The sequence below is a fragment of the Sinocyclocheilus grahami genome, unplaced genomic scaffold, assembly GCF_001515645.1.
Source record: "Sinocyclocheilus grahami isolate Dianchi unplaced genomic scaffold, SAMN03320097.WGS_v1.1 scaffold688.1, whole genome shotgun sequence".
Classification (NCBI taxonomy): Eukaryota; Metazoa; Chordata; class Actinopteri; order Cypriniformes; family Cyprinidae; genus Sinocyclocheilus; species Sinocyclocheilus grahami.
The window spans coordinates 573,911-590,734 of record NW_015505867.1 but is presented as its reverse complement, the minus strand read 5'-3'; the positions used below and the strand labels follow the sequence as shown (position 1 = coordinate 590,734).

The window sequence follows — 16,824 nt, the reverse complement described above, 5'->3', positions numbered from 1 at the left end:
TATATTTCAAATGCAATTTAATGTGCAAAGGTTTGGGGTTGCTAAAATTATTGAATAAGTTAATACTTTTATGTAGCAAAGACACAGTGGGGGGAGTGAATAACCAGCACTCTCTTCCACCTTCAATGCCACGACTGAGGTGAGACCCTTGAGCAGGACGCCTAACCCCCAACTGCTGCCCACTACTGTGTGTGTGTGTGCGCGCACTTGGATGGGTTAATTGCGGAGCACAAATTCTGAGTATGGGACACCATACTTGGATGCACGTCACATCACTTTCACTTTTCACATTAAACTGATCTAAAGTGACATTAAAGACATTTGCCCCCGGTTTCACAGCAGGGCTCACAAAATGTCTAAATCCCTGGTAGCCCTTCGGGCAGGCATTCTTCAGATTTTAGTAGCCCAAAAATGAATTGAACTAGCCCGAATAAAAGAGATTTGTATTTTTTCTTCAAATAACAAGTCAAGAGAGTAGGGGTGCAACGGATCACAAATCTCACGGTTCGGATTATATTACATTATCATATCACATTCTGAGTCTCACTTTGTCAGATGAGCAAAATAAATATGGTTCTTTATTATTTATGTAACACTTATTTAAAGAACAATTTACCACTTCGATACCACAGCAAAAACTAGTAGCATATAGGGATGTAACTATTCACTCAACTCACGACGTGATATGATTCACGATACTGATTTCACAATACAAATTTCTCACAATTGCTCTAACAAACTTAGATTTAAGACAGATTTAAAAAAAAATGTGTCCTTTTGTTATTTCTCAGACCAAAAGGCTGCACATTACTTTGTGAAAATGTCAAACAATATACTAACTTGAAAATTTAAAACAAATCCCAAATCAAACAAATAAATAATAATAATAAAGAAGAAATGTCTCCATGCAAGTAAACTAAGGTTTTGCCTGTGTATTTTAACCACGATCCAAACAAAGATGCTGCGTACATGTTATTTAGATTAAAAAAATTTGAAACAAAAACAAAATGGTCTGACTTTAGCTTTGTGATACTACATAAAACTTCTGAACGAAACAAAAACAGCAGACAGGCTGAATGAGACGCAAATGTCACTCTCTGACAGCAGGTGGCGCTTAAACAGCAGGTATATTTATAGGCTGCTGCCCCTTTAAGACCGAATGCACGGATCCAAATATAATGATGCACTTGAGATTTCTTTCTCCACTGTTTACGTTCATTTAAGACATGAAAATACTATGTAGAATGAAGCAGGGTGTTCTTTCAAGCGAAAGAGGAGTCAATTCTCTGTTCGTGCTCTGCCTGAAACGCTGCTCTGTATGTGTGCGCTTTGAGCACCGAACTGAATTCTTCATGCGCATGAATGGGTTAAAACGCTTGAACGTTTAAATTGGTAAGACTTAGAAACACGTGTAAATGATAAACTATGATCCATTTCACCCCTACAATCGAGTGAACAACGCGAATTAATGAGGGGATTTTATTTCACTATTCAAGATAGCCCGTCTGGCAGGGCAGTGGTACATTTTGGTAGCCCGACTGGAAAACACAATAGCCCCGGGACGTCGGGCTAGCGATTTTGCGAGCCTTGCACAGACAAGGCTTAAGCCTAGTCCCAGACTAAAATGTAAATCTGAGCTGTCAACTGAAAGAAACTTGCACTGACTGATCTTAAAATATGTCGGTGCCTTTGTTTTGTCTCAAGATGCACACCAGTAATGTGTTTTCTAAGGCATGCTTATGAAAAATTACTTAAGTGTCCTAATTGAACTATGGCCTAATCCTGGCTTAGTCTAAGCCCTGTCTGTGAAACCAGGCCTTAGAATGTTACAAAACATTTTTATTACAAATAAATGCTGTTGTTTTTACACAAAGAACCTTGAAGAATGATTTATCACAGTTTCCACAAAAATATGAATTATGAACTTGTCACCACTTCAAAAAGGAAAGGTATGCAAGCTTTTTCGTTAGTTGGAAACCGCATTGGTCTTAAAATTCAGCTTAAGTCATTAAATTAAAGTGATTATAAATTATTAATCTTGTTTGTAATTAATGACGTCAAACTTTAAATTCGTTGGCGTTTGCCTCTCAAAACAGTGCTTTAGTGTCAAGTATCCCTCTACGTAAATCAATAAATGGAATTGTACCACGGAAACCACAGTTTTATCGATTAGTGATGTTTCTCTTGCACCCAAAGTCCAAGTTACAGTGGGTACGGAAAGTATTCAGACCCCCTTAAATGTTTCAACCGCTGGTGTAGAACCATCTCAAGGATGATCAGAAGAAATGGACAGCACCCGAGTTAAATATATGTCACAGCAAAGGGTCTGAATACTTAGGACCATGTGATATTTCAGTTTTTCTTTTTTAATAAATCTGCAAAAATGTCAACAATTCTGTGTTTTTCTGTCAATATGGGGTGCTGTGTGTACATTAATGAGGGAAAAAAATGAACTTAAATGATTTTAGCAAATGGCTGCAATATAACAGAGTGAAAAATTTAAGGGGGTCTGAATACTTTCCGTACCCCACTGTATGTTGTCAAAATGTCCCCAGTATGAGTTTTTATATTTATAACAAACGATATTTAGTAATATTTTCAGCGTGGCTGCCAACAGTTCCGTTCAGCCCACAGCTAAAGAGATACACGCATCTCTAAGCAACACACTGAACGAATCGGTTGAGTGTTTCAGTGGCCCATTCTTGCTTGTTCATGAACGAATCAACTGTTTAGAATGAATTCAATGAACGCTTCTGTGATAAAGCAGTGATTTGCTACCACTTACTGGTGGCATAGAAGGCACAATATATGTAAAAAAAATTATTAAAATATCTAAAAACCACTAGAACAGTGACAGATATTTTGCTGACTTGTGTACTTGCATTATCCCAAACTTTTTAAAGAATGTTTAAATCCAGAAAAATAAGCAATTTAACTAGTGACACGGACTGTGTCCATAGTGTTATTGTGTCGCCTGCCAATGATGTCACAAACCCCTCGATTTCCGGTTTTGTTTTGTAGAAAACATGGAAACACCAAACATGCTTTAATATGTTGTGCGTTTTAATTGGGTCGACCGATAGTGAATTTTACCGATAGCTAGGTTGGACCACACTGGCCGATACATATTAATCAACCGATAGTTTTTAAAATGGTAAACGGAAACTAAAACAGAGCTTTACTGTTTTTAAAAAAGCAGTAGCAGTACTGAACCATACTTTGTAAATGAATAAACATATTAATATTATTATATTGATCATTAAAGTTATTTCATAGTTTACTAATGTTAAAAAATAAACTTTAAAATGTAAAAATATAGCCTATTAGTAATAGTAAATGTTGAAATGAACACACTAGGAACAATACTTTTCATTAATATTATAAAAGGTCTCTTACTGTAAAGTATTACCATTTAATTTCAACAGTCATGCTTAAAGATGGCCATCTTTAAATATCTACACAAGGCCATAGCATTAAAATTACATATGTTATTGATATTGTATGTGTACTCTTTTACAATCAAAATAAATTAAAAATACGCAAGTAACACACTGGACAAAAGCGCAGCGATGCGTTCTCGGAGAAGTCACACACCGTACACATCACTTTCAATTCCAGCAGCTGTCTAAAACGGTTTATTTAATCACCAAACGAACATAAGTTTGCTTCAAGAATGAACAATGTGGCATAAATGAGTTTGAAGTTCGGTGTTAAAAAAAAAAAACAGCAAAGGGAAAGAGAAAGTGCGATCTGTATTACAGCTCTCTATATGAAGCATAAAGACTGTATTAGAGCCACAGAAAGAGCACTATACATAACTCATAGCCTAGGGTGAAGTCATTACGTACATTAACAATGATTTGGGACAAATATAATGTAATTTAATGGAAAACTATGTGAATGGCGCTCTGTTCCCGTTAATAAATCATTAGCTCATCCATGAACATGATTTCTGCCCGGGGATGAAGACGGCAACTCCCATGATTCCACACTCGGTCAAGGCGTCATCAAACTAGGCCTTTGCTGCTTTGTTTATTTTGAAAACGTGCCCTCTAGTGGCGAAAATTTGATATTGTGCCTTTAATGTCATAGAGTAGGCCTATCATTTCATCTCATATTTCTATATTCCTTTTTTTTTTTTTTTTTTTAAGTTCCAAGAGAACAAACAAAACCGAAAGCTTAGGCAGACCTTAAATGCACAGTTGTCAATTTAGTTCTTAAGACAAAATCAAAGAAATCGATATGTTACAGCAATAGGCTTCTTGTTTTGAGCCATGACAATAGTTTTCAAGAACAATGTAGGCATAGGCAATCATGCAAAGTGAAAGAAATAGTCCAAATAGGGTGTCTATATCCGATGAAAATTTTGGGTGCATTTAATTTCTGATATAAGGGGTGATTTTGTAGTCCGCATATTATTTTAAATTGAATGGCGTGTTTTGTTACACACTGAAATTCTTTAGCGTGCTCCCAGACTGAATCCCAATCTTCGCTGGAGAGATTTAGTGCAAAATAATTTTCAAACATCTGTTAAATATTATCTGTCTCCTAGGATGGTCAAACTCAATATAACATAAATATGAGATGCATATTTTTATATATGATAAATCAACCAGGTCGTGTGGCAAAAATATATTTGTTCCTGTTTGATACTGAGACTTGATTTGACCCTTAACAGGACTGGACTTGACTTGCTTGAGGTGAGCCAGACTTGACTTGCTTGATTTGTTTGTACTGTGGCTTGAGACTTGAACATGTGACTTGCCCCCACCTCTGCTTAAGAGTGTGAATGGTGATGTTTCAGTTTTGCTTGTAATTGCACTTTCCTTTCCTATTTGTTATACTCTTGAGGAATAAAATTAGATTTCTCTCTCTTTACAGTCCCTTCTAGATGAGCCAAATCCCAACAGCCCTGCAAACAGCCAGGCAGCACAACTGTATCAAGAAAACAAACGAGAATATGAGAAACGGGTTTCAGCGATTGTAGAGCAGAGCTGGAGGGACAGTTGACCACATTTACAAACCATGTTCTCACTGAAGCATTGTTTTCCTTTTGTTTGGCTCTGTTGTTTGGGGATAGTTTTTCAAATCTCCATTTTTAAGTTTTTATGCACTTTAATCATGCAAGATTGTGATTTCTATTTTATTTCTCTCCCACATTTTTGTCTGGATTGATTTTCAACCTTCATTAAGATCACTGAAAGGGGAAATGCCCCTGGTGTATAATGCTTGACTAATTTTGCATATGGCATGAACATGCAGTAATTGTCCTTTTTTGCCAAATGCATAAGCATCTCTAAAAAACAAATAAATCAAGGCAGTCTAATCTGGATACATGACTCACTAAGAGACTTTAATCTAAGTCATAGTAGTGTTGATGAAAATGTTCTTGGTGCTCTCCAATTCTAATATCATGATTTCATTCAAAGAGCAGTTAAAAGTGTCCTTTTAATTTCGGTTTTGCTTCCATTTTTCTGGGTTAGCGTTGGTTTAGTCACCGCTCTTCTTGGAGCCACGTGAGTGGAGAGCATCTCTAGTACACACTGAAAACACATATAAGATGTTGGTAGATGGCCGTGAGGATTTATATAAAGTATCAAATTATTGTTGACAGAAAATGGCAATATGGTGTGGAGTATAAAATATATTTACTTGTCGAAAAACTGAGGTTTGCTGGAATTACTTGGTTAAAAAATATCCTCCAAAATCCAGAGATGCATATTAACTGCAGTTACTTAATCTTTTCATGGCTTGCATCACAAGTCCAATCAAACAAGTTAAATAATGTCTTCAGGTCTTTTTCCAAGCCCTTTGCAGATGTATGCCCTGTTACATGCATGAATGCCTGAGTGTGTCCTTGCCTCTATTAATCACTTGTATATACAAAAACACATCTGAATTTTGTGTACAGATTTTGCACTGGTTGGCAATCTCATTTTCCAGCACTTGTAAATACTTAAATAAAAGGTGAAAATACCTTTATAATGCATCATTGATACTTTACACCTTATTTCATCCTTTCCTAGTCTGTAGCAATAGTAGAAGTCTTCTATTTACTAAAACGTAGGAATATTTTCTTTCTGCTTAATATTTTTGAATTTAGAACACAAAGTTACGTGAAACAGATCACGATTTTATTGTGAGAAACAGTTCTGGAAATCATGGGAAGTGAATCATGCGACATCGGAGAGCTAACGCAGCCATATAACAAGGTGAACAAATTACTGGTCCACATTTAAGATGTACTTCAAAGCAATAGTTCACCCAAAACTGAAAACTTGCTGAAAATGCACTCGTCCTCAGGTCATCCAAGATGGAGAGGAGTTTGTTTATTCATCAAAACCGATTTGGAGAAATTTAGCATCACATAATTTGCTTACCAGTGGATCCTCTGCAGTGAATGGGTGCCATCAGAATGAGAGTCCAAACAGCTGATAAAAACATCACAATAATTCAAGTAATTCACACGACTCAATGTCTTGTGGAGTGTAGAGGAAAAGAGTCCATTATGCTTCTACAATTGAAAATGCCCATCCCCTATTGTCCTCGCATCAAAATCCACTGACATTTTATATATTTTTTTACTGTTTTCACTTATTGCGGATGCTAGAGGACTAGTATTTTAGCCAGCAGGTAAAATTTTTCAGTTTTAAGTTGAAAACGACTTGATGGATTTATTACAAATACGCAGTTTTCGCTTCATAAGATGCCAATTGGACTGGAGTGGTGTGGATTATTGTGATGTTTTTATCAGCTGTTTGGACTCTCATTCTGACGGCACCCATTCACTGCAGAGGATCCACTTGTAAGCAAGTGATGTTATGCTCAATTTCTACAAAACTGTTCTGATGATGAAACAAAATCATCTACATCTTGGATGTATTTCTGTGAAATTTCCATTTTTGGGTGAAATATTGCTTTAAGGCCTGATTTTTTTACAAGCATGAAACAACACTACATTAAGCATGGTTTATTTTACGTGAACATATGTAGAGTTATGCAAGGCATAAATACAAAACTGATAATTGAAAATAGTAAAAATGATTTACACTGTCTTATGGTTGAATGAGCAGAATACTTCCGATGCTGTAGAACATTGATAACTAGGCAAGTGAACCCTATCAAATATATCCCTAAAAGATACAGCTACTAACCAATGACCTCTAGTCTGTAACAACATCACAGGTCCTGGCCTCTCTCAAAACTGGATACTAAACTCCTAAATAGAAAAATATCACATGGCAACCAGGTACACCTGACGCTACCTGTTGTACGCTCGCTCTTTCTTAGACCTCTCTAATGCTTTGTCCATTGTCTTCTCATTGTCTCCTCTGCACTTCGGACAGTACCATTTTCCTTTGGGCTTATGGTGCAGGCCGACACATGAGAAGTGAAACCATTCAATAGTGCATTCATCATTATCACAACCTATCATCTCTCCATAAGACACTTGCTCGCACAGACAATAAGTGGGTTCATTGGGATCGATAGGCAGGTCTGTCGGCGATGGCTCCCTGTCCTGCTTGCTTTTCGACCTCTTCTTCTTCTTCGATGACGTGGATGAGGTCTTAGCCTTCTTCTCTTTCGGCACACCTGAACCAGCCTCCTCACTGTGCTCCATGCCATAATTGGAGTTTTCCCGGTTCTCCGAACCATTTTTCTGCCTTCGTGAACGCTTTCCACCAGATTTGTCAACTGAAGCCGGGGTCTCTTCTCGTCTCCGATCCACACTCGGCTTACTGACCGAGATCATCGAAGCAGAAACCGGTGTCATAGTTACGGTTGTCATGGCACTGGGGGTGCTGCCCACCGACACGGTGCTCTCCGGCGAGTCCTGGCAGGCCTGGAAAAGCTCACTCTGCCACTCAAGCTGCCGACTGCGATTGTCCATCATTTCCACCATTTGGCCTGCGATCTGGATCTTTTCATCTCCGAGTTCTTCTGTGCGGATCAAAGAGCGCTGGATGCAGTGAAGTAGACGCCGCCTCTGCACGGGATCTGACTCTTGTCTGTGCTTTTCATAAGCCTCGTCCAATTCATTGAGGATCTCTGCAAGATCAATGCATCAGGATTAATGTAATACGATAATAACGGCACAATGTTTACTGTTACTGTATGTCAGTCTACACACCTTTATCATTTTAACCTCCAATAAAAAAGGCAGTAATCATGACAACAAAGCTATATTGTCTCAAGTCAAGACGCCACATGTGAAGAAAACACATATTGACTAACAAATATCACCATATTTGATTAATTACAGGACAATAACATTACGTTTTCTGAAATGTTATGTTTAAATATACATATGTGGATTTATCAAAGTAAAGATGCACAGATTTGCATGCATTTCCAGAACCAAAATCTGAATTGAACAAAACCAAATGCAAAATATTTTTTTACCAGAGGGGATTTTGGATGTTTGATTATGGGGGAATCACGTTTTAGGAATAAAATGTATAATTACCAGGTGAATTGTATAAACACACGCCTCTGTAAAAACCTTCAGAATATAGATATGAATAAAACTCTAAAGTTTGGTATATGCAAGTGCTAACGAAGTGGAGATTTCTGGCTCAGTGCAGGAGAAAAAAATCTTATTTTGAAAGATGGCCTTAAAATATGTATTGTACTTGAAATCTACAGATGCAAATAGATCGTGCATAGTCAAAAAAACACGTACATGTGTATTTTTGGATGTTTTCTTTCCACTAGCCTGAAAAAAAAACATGCTATAGAAGTAAAATAGCCCAAATCTCAAAACTGACCAGTGCATGGAATAAAAGCAATGGTTTTGCCTGGAGCGTCTTTGCTTTAAGATGTTTGTTTATACGTCTAGACACAGTCGCTGGCCATATGAAACTTGATGTGCTGTCTTTATAATATTTGAAGTACTATTTGCACAGCACTAACACACAACTGTGATTTCAAGCTACATTATTTAACGTTAAACAGGAAGTTTAGTGGCGCTCTAGAAGCTGCAAGACTCCGCACTCCATCCAGGACGTGTAGTCATTTCATGCAAACCTTTACAAATGTAAGGTATAAATGTACTCAATATTTGATCAACTTTGCAGCTTTAACCTCTCAATCGCGCGGCGCGGGGAAACTTGCAGATTGCACGTGCTAACGGTTAGCCGCTAGCCAGCTAACGTTAGCTAGTGTGACATCTAACACCCGCTGCACAAACAATGCAGTGATTTTTTTGTACACTTCTGCTAAATGCAAGAGTCTGTAAGCCTTCACCTTGATATCTGGCGTCAGTTTCCTTCATGAGAGACACGCATCTCTGTAGGTCCAGCGGCAAACACTCGACCAGCTCCAGATACTCCTCAACATAGTTCACCACAGCCTGAGAAGACTCTGCGTTTGAAGAAGGGCTCAACATCTTTTCGCACGCATTAAAGAGGCTGGTAGAGCAATATGAATACGTTTCTTAATAGTTATATTATCCTAGGATAGGTTTTTTTTTAATACAGGTCTGGGCTGCAAGAAAAGTTACTCAGATAAGTGTTTAGTGAGTTGTGCAGGACCAGTGACGCTTCTATGGCGGAGACTTAGCTCATGAATATTAATCGCCTCACAGTGACGTTGCTCCACAACCTTCCAACAGAGTGTCTCGGTACGCCAAAGCTAATTAATATTCAGGAGCGAATCCTTTAATGTTTGCCACAGGGTCGTGCAATGTCTGCATATTGTTGCACTTTGAAGACGCTTGGTGGCGTTTGGTAGCAACGCTTCAACAATCATTTCAGAGGAGCTGGTAAATAGCATTTGATAACATTATATAAACTGGGACTTGTAGCATTCAAATGTATTTATTTATTAGAAGATTGGCTGCATAATATTAACATTAAGCATGTTTTCTTTGTTATGCTGTGTTTGCTATGGAGATCACGTGACAGTAAAATCTCTAAACACCCTTACAGCATCCTCTGCATACAGCAAATGTATAATGTAACAAATGTGTTATTTTGTGTTTCTCCCTTCTTGTCAATCTTCTATTTGAGCTTTATTATTAAATATTTAAAATCAATTGCATTCAGAGTAGCCTGCTGTCAGTCAATCTAAACACCTGGGAATCCCTGTAGTTTTTAATGAATGTTAATAACTCATTGAATTTGGTCCTCTCTAAACATCTTTTAGCTGCTTGGATAATTCACATCTTATGCTGAAAGGTGAAAAGGGTAGTTGAGTTCCTCTAACACCAAGAATGCCCTGCAGGGGTCTCTTATGTTAAGGCAATGAGGCTCTTAATGTTGTTTATCCTCAGCTTAGTTGTTTGCTGGCACATCATGTAGATATTCTTTTCTCTTGAGTGTATTATTGTGGATTCCTTGTTTCAGTTACAGCCCCGAAGAGAAGTCCTAACGAGTTATCCTATATTTTTAACAGTTGTGAATGACCTTTGAAAATGATAAAAGTAGTTCTTTGTACATCTGTGTTATTAGCAGGAAAAATGTCAGATGACTAAAATGTCATAATGTGCAAATGAGAGGGGACACGAACGTAAAGTTCTCCAGAGGCCAGCACAGTCGAGTCTCCTTGTCTTCCGTACTTTGACCCGAGTGGTGTCGTAAAAAATGACCGCTTACACGTTTCAGTGTCAATGGAGAATTCAGAGTTTGCACAAATTCCACATTAAGTTAATGTCAAGAATCGAGGTGTAAGCGTGAGGTTTTGCGTAGACACTCTTCAAGCTTTTTTCAGGATTCTTCAGGATACTTTTCTTTATAAAAACATCAAAAATCTTACTGATCCCAAACTTTTGAACGGCAGTATAGATAGATAGATAGTAACACTTTATTTTATGGTGTTGTTGCATGTTACATGTACTTGCTATAGTAATAACAATAAATTATGCAAAATGATATGCAACTTATCCTAAACCAAACCCTCGTCCTAACCCTAACCATGTAGTATGTAGTTAATGTTACTCAGTACTTAAAAGTGTAATTACACTGTAACAAGGACACCCTTAAAATAACAATATGTATGTAGAGAAAGAGAGAGAGAGAGAGAGAGAGAGAGAGAGAGAGAGAGAGAGTGATGATAAAATAACAATATGTATGTAGAGAAAGAGAGAGAGAGAGAGAGAGAGAGACAGAGTGATGTGTGTGTGTGGGTATAGAAAATAACCCCCCCCCCCTTTTAAAATAATCACATTTTGTTGTTTTGCAGCCTGAATTGTAGAGGGACACGGTTTTTGTTTTAAAATAATCACATTTCGTTGTTTTGCAGCCTGAATTGTAGAGGGACACGGTTTTTGTTTTATCCAGCTATATTTACTCAGTGCAACTTATAGCAACCAAGTGAAAGATGAAACACCAACATGTCAGAAGAGTTGGAAAAAGGATCAGCCCCCTCCTAAAAATGACTTGTAAACTCAATCAGATGTAGCTAATCACCTTCTCAATGGCACTCAAAGCCATTTGACTTTCAACTGTGATCAGCTTTGGTCATTTTGATTAGCTCAGCATGAAAAGAGCTTTCCTGGGGCATGTCAGTCCTTGGTAGTGCAACTGAAGCAAACAATCGACTCTGGGTGGCAGGGCACTGTCAAAAGATCTCCGGGATAAAGTTGTGGACAGACACAAGTCAGGAGATGGATACAAAAAAAATCAAAGGCTTTACCAATGCCTAGAAGTCCAGTGAAGTCTATTATTAAGAAGTGAAAGGTATTTGGTACAACACAGACCCTCCCTGGACCAGGACCCAAACTGGATGAAAGAGCCAGAAAACTGGTCAGAGAGGCGACCAAGAGGCCTACAGCAACTCTGAAGCAGCTGCAGGAATTTGACAAATGCCCCTTTCACACACACAGTCTTTACTGATAAATGACCAGTAAATTACCATTAAGAGATCATGTGTGAACAGGACCTTTTCAAAAAAATACAAATAAATGGCTAAAAAGTGGTCATTGTGTGCATGTGACAAACAATATCACAAATTCTCCACAAATGTGTCTTGTATGGGAGGGCTGCTAGAAAAAAGCCACTCCTCAAGAAAGGCCACATGCAGTCACGACTGAGCTTTGCCAAAACACATCTTGAAGATTCTGAGGCAGTTGAGACTAAAATTTAGGTATTTGGCCTCAACATCAACTGATAAGTCTGGCGGAAATCCAATACAGCTCACCATCCAAATAACAGCATTCCTGCAGTAAATCGTCAGAGCCCAGACTTAAACCCCATTGAAAATCTGTGGAATGACTTGAAGACTGCAGTCCACAAACGTTCACAATCAAATTTAACTGAACTTGAGCAGTTCTGCAAAGAAGAGTGAAACTTTAGGTGAGCAGTATCTTGACATGATGCTACATGTGTATAGTGTATGTGTGTGAGAGCCTGTGTATGTAATAACACCAGATAAAAAGAATGAGAAGTCCTTACACCGAGCATGCTCTCTGCTTATGGTAGCAAGCAGTTAGTCATGATGATTTTGACTTGTTATGGTCTTAAAGCTGCCAAGTGCCACTGCTTGATAAGGACAAATGCACATGTCCTGTCATGCGCCCTCAATGCAGTGGATTCCTCCTACTGCTGGTGCCTTTTCCAGCATCACTGGTGGCTAAACAGTCTAGAGACTTTACAAGCTTTAAGTTAGTAACCCTAGATAGTGCTACCATGCATTCAGAAAGTATTCAGACCTTTGAATATTTTTCACATTTTATGTTGTAGCCTTATGCTAACATCAGTCTACACTCCACCACACTCCATAATAGAAAAGCAAAAACAAGATTCGTGATAACTTTGCAAATTTAGTATTCAAGTATTCAGACCCTGGATTGAACCTAATCAAACATCTCTGGAGAGCGCTAATGTCTTTTGATCAGTGGTCCTCATCCAACCTGACTGAGCTTGAGAGGAACAGAATTCACTACTGATCCACTTATGAAATCAATTCTCAATTCCTTTTCATGTACAGTGTGCTCACCTGGAAGATAAAGTGTGCTCCTGTGCTGCACAGAGCCGGACTCAGAGGTGTATGTGGCCACACAGGTGAGCTCACTGATGTTGAGATTTTCCGGCAGATATACTTGATTCTCCAGCATAAAAAACTTGCCAAGCTTCTTGACAGAACTGACGTTGGAGGGAAAGTTCAAGGCAGGTTCCCAATGAAGAGTGGGTGCTTTCATTTTGTATTTGGAATTACAGACAGCAATCCTTTGATTGTTTTCTCTGTACTGCTTGGTGGAAACGTTGATAACTAAAAACAAAAATAAGCTTTAATTTAATTTATCAGTATGATATCAGAATAATACAGTATGGTATGGTTTCACTGTTAGCTCTAAATACTATTTGTGTGTGTGTGTGTGTGTGTGTGTGTGTCTGTGTGTGTATGTGTGTGTGTGTGTGTGTGTGATATGTGTACAGGTTTATATATCCTGGTGGGGACTTAACCTGAATACACACAGACTCATGGGGACTTGTGTCACGGTGGGAACTTAAATTGAGGTCCCCATGGGTACAAAAGCTTATAAATCATACAGAATTAGTTTTTTTGAGAAAGTAAAAATGCAGAACGTTTCCTGTTAGGGGTAGGGTTGGTGTAGGGCAATAGAAAATACAGTTTGTACAGCATAAAAACCATTATGCCTATGGAGAGTCCCCACAATCAGTAGTTCATGACTACAGTGGAACACTGAGAGACATAACTAGCCTATCACTGACTGAAACTAGGTAAAATCAGATCAGTGTAATTATACCTAAACTGTTTTGTAAACTACAAACGTTTTCAGTTTTTGCAATAAATTGTGTTTGTACTCACCGCTTACAGTCACATGTAGTGCAGAGCTTCCTCCTTTATATGATACATCACAAAAGTAAAATCCTTCATCTTCTATTGAAATCTTGGGAATGAATAGGGAAACGCCATCTGAGGTGTTGTACAGCTTCTTTCCATCATTGCATGGGCCGTCCAGCTTGGGGGACAAACCAAGCCAACACGTTCTGTTTTGCTGGCTGATGTTCCAGATTATATAAATTAATTCATTCCATTTGACAACAGTGAGGTTGTCACATCGTAAAGTCACATCGCTGCCCGAAATAAAGGTCTGCTCTTGGAAAACTGCAGAAAAATAAATAAATAAGAAATTGTACAAAATGTGATTAAATATTGGATTAGAGTAACATTTCTGTTTACTCAAACTAAAACTACCAAACAAACAAATATATAAACTAAATTATTATTCACATATAATTCAAATGAAATAAAATGTGGATGTTATAATAATAGGTGTGACACATTTAGTCATTTTTTCTCTATACACTAAACGTATCTCTCTAAGCCATGCCAGACTACTTTTATCCTTTGATGCGTCATTTCCTTCTATAACCCTAAAAGAGTTACAACATACACAGCAGCTCTATTCTGGCAATAGATGTAACACAATTGGTACTTTTCATCACTGTTTCAAATATTATGTTAATGTTATTCTGGTAAGACTTTACAATAAGGTTCATTAGTTAATGTTAATTAATGCAATAACTAATATAAACCAATATGTTACAGTATTTATTCATCGTTGTTAACATTAATTAATAAAAGTACAACTTTTTATTGTTAGTTCATGTTAGCTCAGGTCCATTAATTAATATTAGCAGATAAAACTTTGGATTTTAATAATGTACGTTATTAGTACATTTTGAAATTAATATGAACTAAGATTAATAATTGCTTTACACGTATTTTTCATTGTTAGTTAATGTTAACTAATATATTAACAAATGGAACCGTATTATATAATGTCACCATTATTTTTTAAAGCATTAGGAGCACAACCCCCTTTTTTGGATTTTGGATGTTAGATGGGCTATTATCTCCACATGAAAAGCAGCTAGTTTAAAATGTCTAATGTATGTAAAATGGTGATTCTATAAACTTCTAAACAGTATGGCAAATAATGATTGCACAAGGTCAAGTGCTTGCTTTCACTGACTATTGGTTAAAAAATTATTTTATAATATTTATATAATATTTCATATTTAATAATAGTTTCTGTTCTTATTTTGTATCCTATTCATGAAAAATGGCAGTGTATTTACATAAATAAATAAATAAATAAAAGTGTATGTTGTCTGACCTGTCAGTTTTTTAACCGCAGAAGCTGGATTCTGATGTGATCCAGTGTCTTGATCTCCTATAGGACAGTTAGTGGCACAGCGTGTTAGTAACAGGTTAATGTGAGGCTCAGCACAAAGAAACACAATCATTCACTCCAGTAAGTTTTACAGTTCATTTCCATTACACAAAAGTAAGTGTAAGATAATCAAGATTTAGTAGTAGCCTCTATTACATTTACTGGTCATATTTCTTGTTAATGTTAGTCAGAGGTGTACAGTTTTGTCCAAAGATTAGACAATGATTTGTTTTCATTATTGTAGCACAAGATGAATGAGGCCTGATTCTGAAGAAAATGGAGGTTGAACACCTGCCCTAAATCAACGGCTCTCATCCCATACCACCTTAAACAGCATTATTGTCAACAGTCACAACACAAATTTCATTTAGTTCCATGTAAACTGCTCTAAGGTCTTGTTCTAGATTTACAGTTTATTTTCAGATGCATCTGTCAGCCTCAAAAACCTCAACAACTCATCTCCCCCCTAAGAATCCCCCCAGAGAGGAAGAGCGCTTCGTCATGGCATGTCCTCTCGAAATAGCAACAAACACAAAACCATCACATGCACGTGAGAGAACCGAATTCTCATCCACCATAAATATCTTTGCAAGTATAAAAATAGATTTTCCCCAAATGAGCGGCAGTTACTAAGCCATCAAGATTTACTTGACGCTTTAATTCAGTACCTGATTTAAACAATGCCAAGATTTTAACCATAAAGCAAATACCCAAAAAGTACTTGGACATTTTAGGACACTTATAAATGTATGTATTTCCATAGACATAGACGATAGACAAAAAGCATCGATACCAGACAAAGATGATGTTAGATCAGAAGGCCAAATCATCCACGTACAAAGTGTAGTAAAGTACTAAAGAGTATCTTAAAGTACTAAAGAGTACTAATGAGACTATAATATTCAAAAGTATGTAAACTCACCTCTTGTCTGACTTCTTGCCATAAAGATACTTAGGAGGACGACCACCGTCAATGTCCAGCTGTTCGCCATCGCTACAAATCTTCAGTCAGACTTCTCTTCTCTCACCTTTAAATGTCCTTTATCTCTACTCACGGGTTATGTGCACTTCAATGCACTTGTAGCAACAGTACCTTCAAAGTAGAAATTTCAGAAGCAATTCTGAAATGTCATGTATTCTTTTTCCGTACTATGAATTTAGATTTAGACTGACTTTATCCAAGTCTTGAGGATAAAGTAAGGCATTCTGATTTGATTCGTTTCAAATGTTTTTCACATCTGCTTATCTCTATCAAATTTCACTCATTCTCTTTCACTTGTCTGAATTCTCCTCCTTTTGTTTCCTTCAGCAGTGTGACGCTGTTGTTCACTCCTCCATTTTTTTATAATTTCATATCTTCTCCCACATGAAAATGCTGACTTCCTGTCTTGTTAACCACGGTTGTCATGTGAGAGCTTTTTCTTAGTGCAACAAGATTGTAGTTTGGCAGTGTGTGATGTGTTGATGGCGATATTTGTTGGTTAATGTTTCTGTTTTATGTAGCTGACAGAATTATGAGACTAATGTGACCTTATAACCATAATCTACAAATATATGATTGAGGCTGTTTTGATCGTTTCTATGAATTCTTTACTATGTTAGAAACAAGTCATGTAGGGGATCACCAGAAAGTCACTTGCACACAATAAATTGTTATAAAAGGTTGATCAGGACATTTTCAC

General features: G+C 37.3%; 2 protein-coding genes across 2 annotated transcripts; both read right to left on the bottom strand.

Annotated features, from left to right (window-relative positions):
• Positions 1-6,738: 6,738 nt before the first annotated feature.
• On the bottom strand, positions 6,739-9,555 carry LOC107559497 (inhibitor of growth protein 1-like). Its single transcript, XM_016243345.1, has 2 exons — positions 9,247-9,555; positions 6,739-8,049 (listed from the first exon to the last, which is right to left on the bottom strand). Exons 1-2 carry the CDS (start codon positions 9,386-9,388, stop codon positions 7,262-7,264), a joined length of 930 nt encoding a protein of 309 aa, XP_016098831.1. The 5' UTR covers positions 9,389-9,555; the 3' UTR covers positions 6,739-7,261.
• Positions 9,556-12,831: 3,276 nt separating this feature from the next.
• On the bottom strand, positions 12,832-16,440 carry LOC107559494 (uncharacterized). Its single transcript, XM_016243342.1, has 5 exons — positions 16,065-16,440; positions 15,086-15,142; positions 13,771-14,070; positions 12,937-13,209; positions 12,832-12,854 (listed from the first exon to the last, which is right to left on the bottom strand). Exons 1-5 carry the CDS (start codon positions 16,132-16,134, stop codon positions 12,832-12,834), a joined length of 723 nt encoding a protein of 240 aa, XP_016098828.1. The 5' UTR covers positions 16,135-16,440.
• Between the last annotated feature and the right edge of the window lie 384 nt (positions 16,441-16,824).

Excerpts from the sequence above, each read along its gene's own strand:
- LOC107559494 (XM_016243342.1), bottom strand. The coding sequence starts at position 16,134 with ATGGCGAACAGCTGGACATTGACGGTGGTCGTCCTCCTAAGTATCTTT. Across the intron at positions 15,143-16,064 it reads GGCAAGAAGTCAGACAAGAG|GAGATCAAGACACTGGATCA; the intron begins GTGAGTTTACAT and ends ACTGTCCTATAG. Across the intron at positions 14,071-15,085 it reads TGCGGTTAAAAAACTGACAG|TTTTCCAAGAGCAGACCTTT; the intron begins GTCAGACAACAT and ends ATTTTTCTGCAG.
- LOC107559497 (XM_016243345.1), bottom strand. The coding sequence starts at position 9,388 with ATGTTGAGCCCTTCTTCAAACGCAGAGTCTTCTCAGGCTGTGGTGAAC. Across the intron at positions 8,050-9,246 it reads AACTGACGCCAGATATCAAG|AGATCCTCAATGAATTGGAC; the intron begins GTGAAGGCTTAC and ends TTGATCTTGCAG.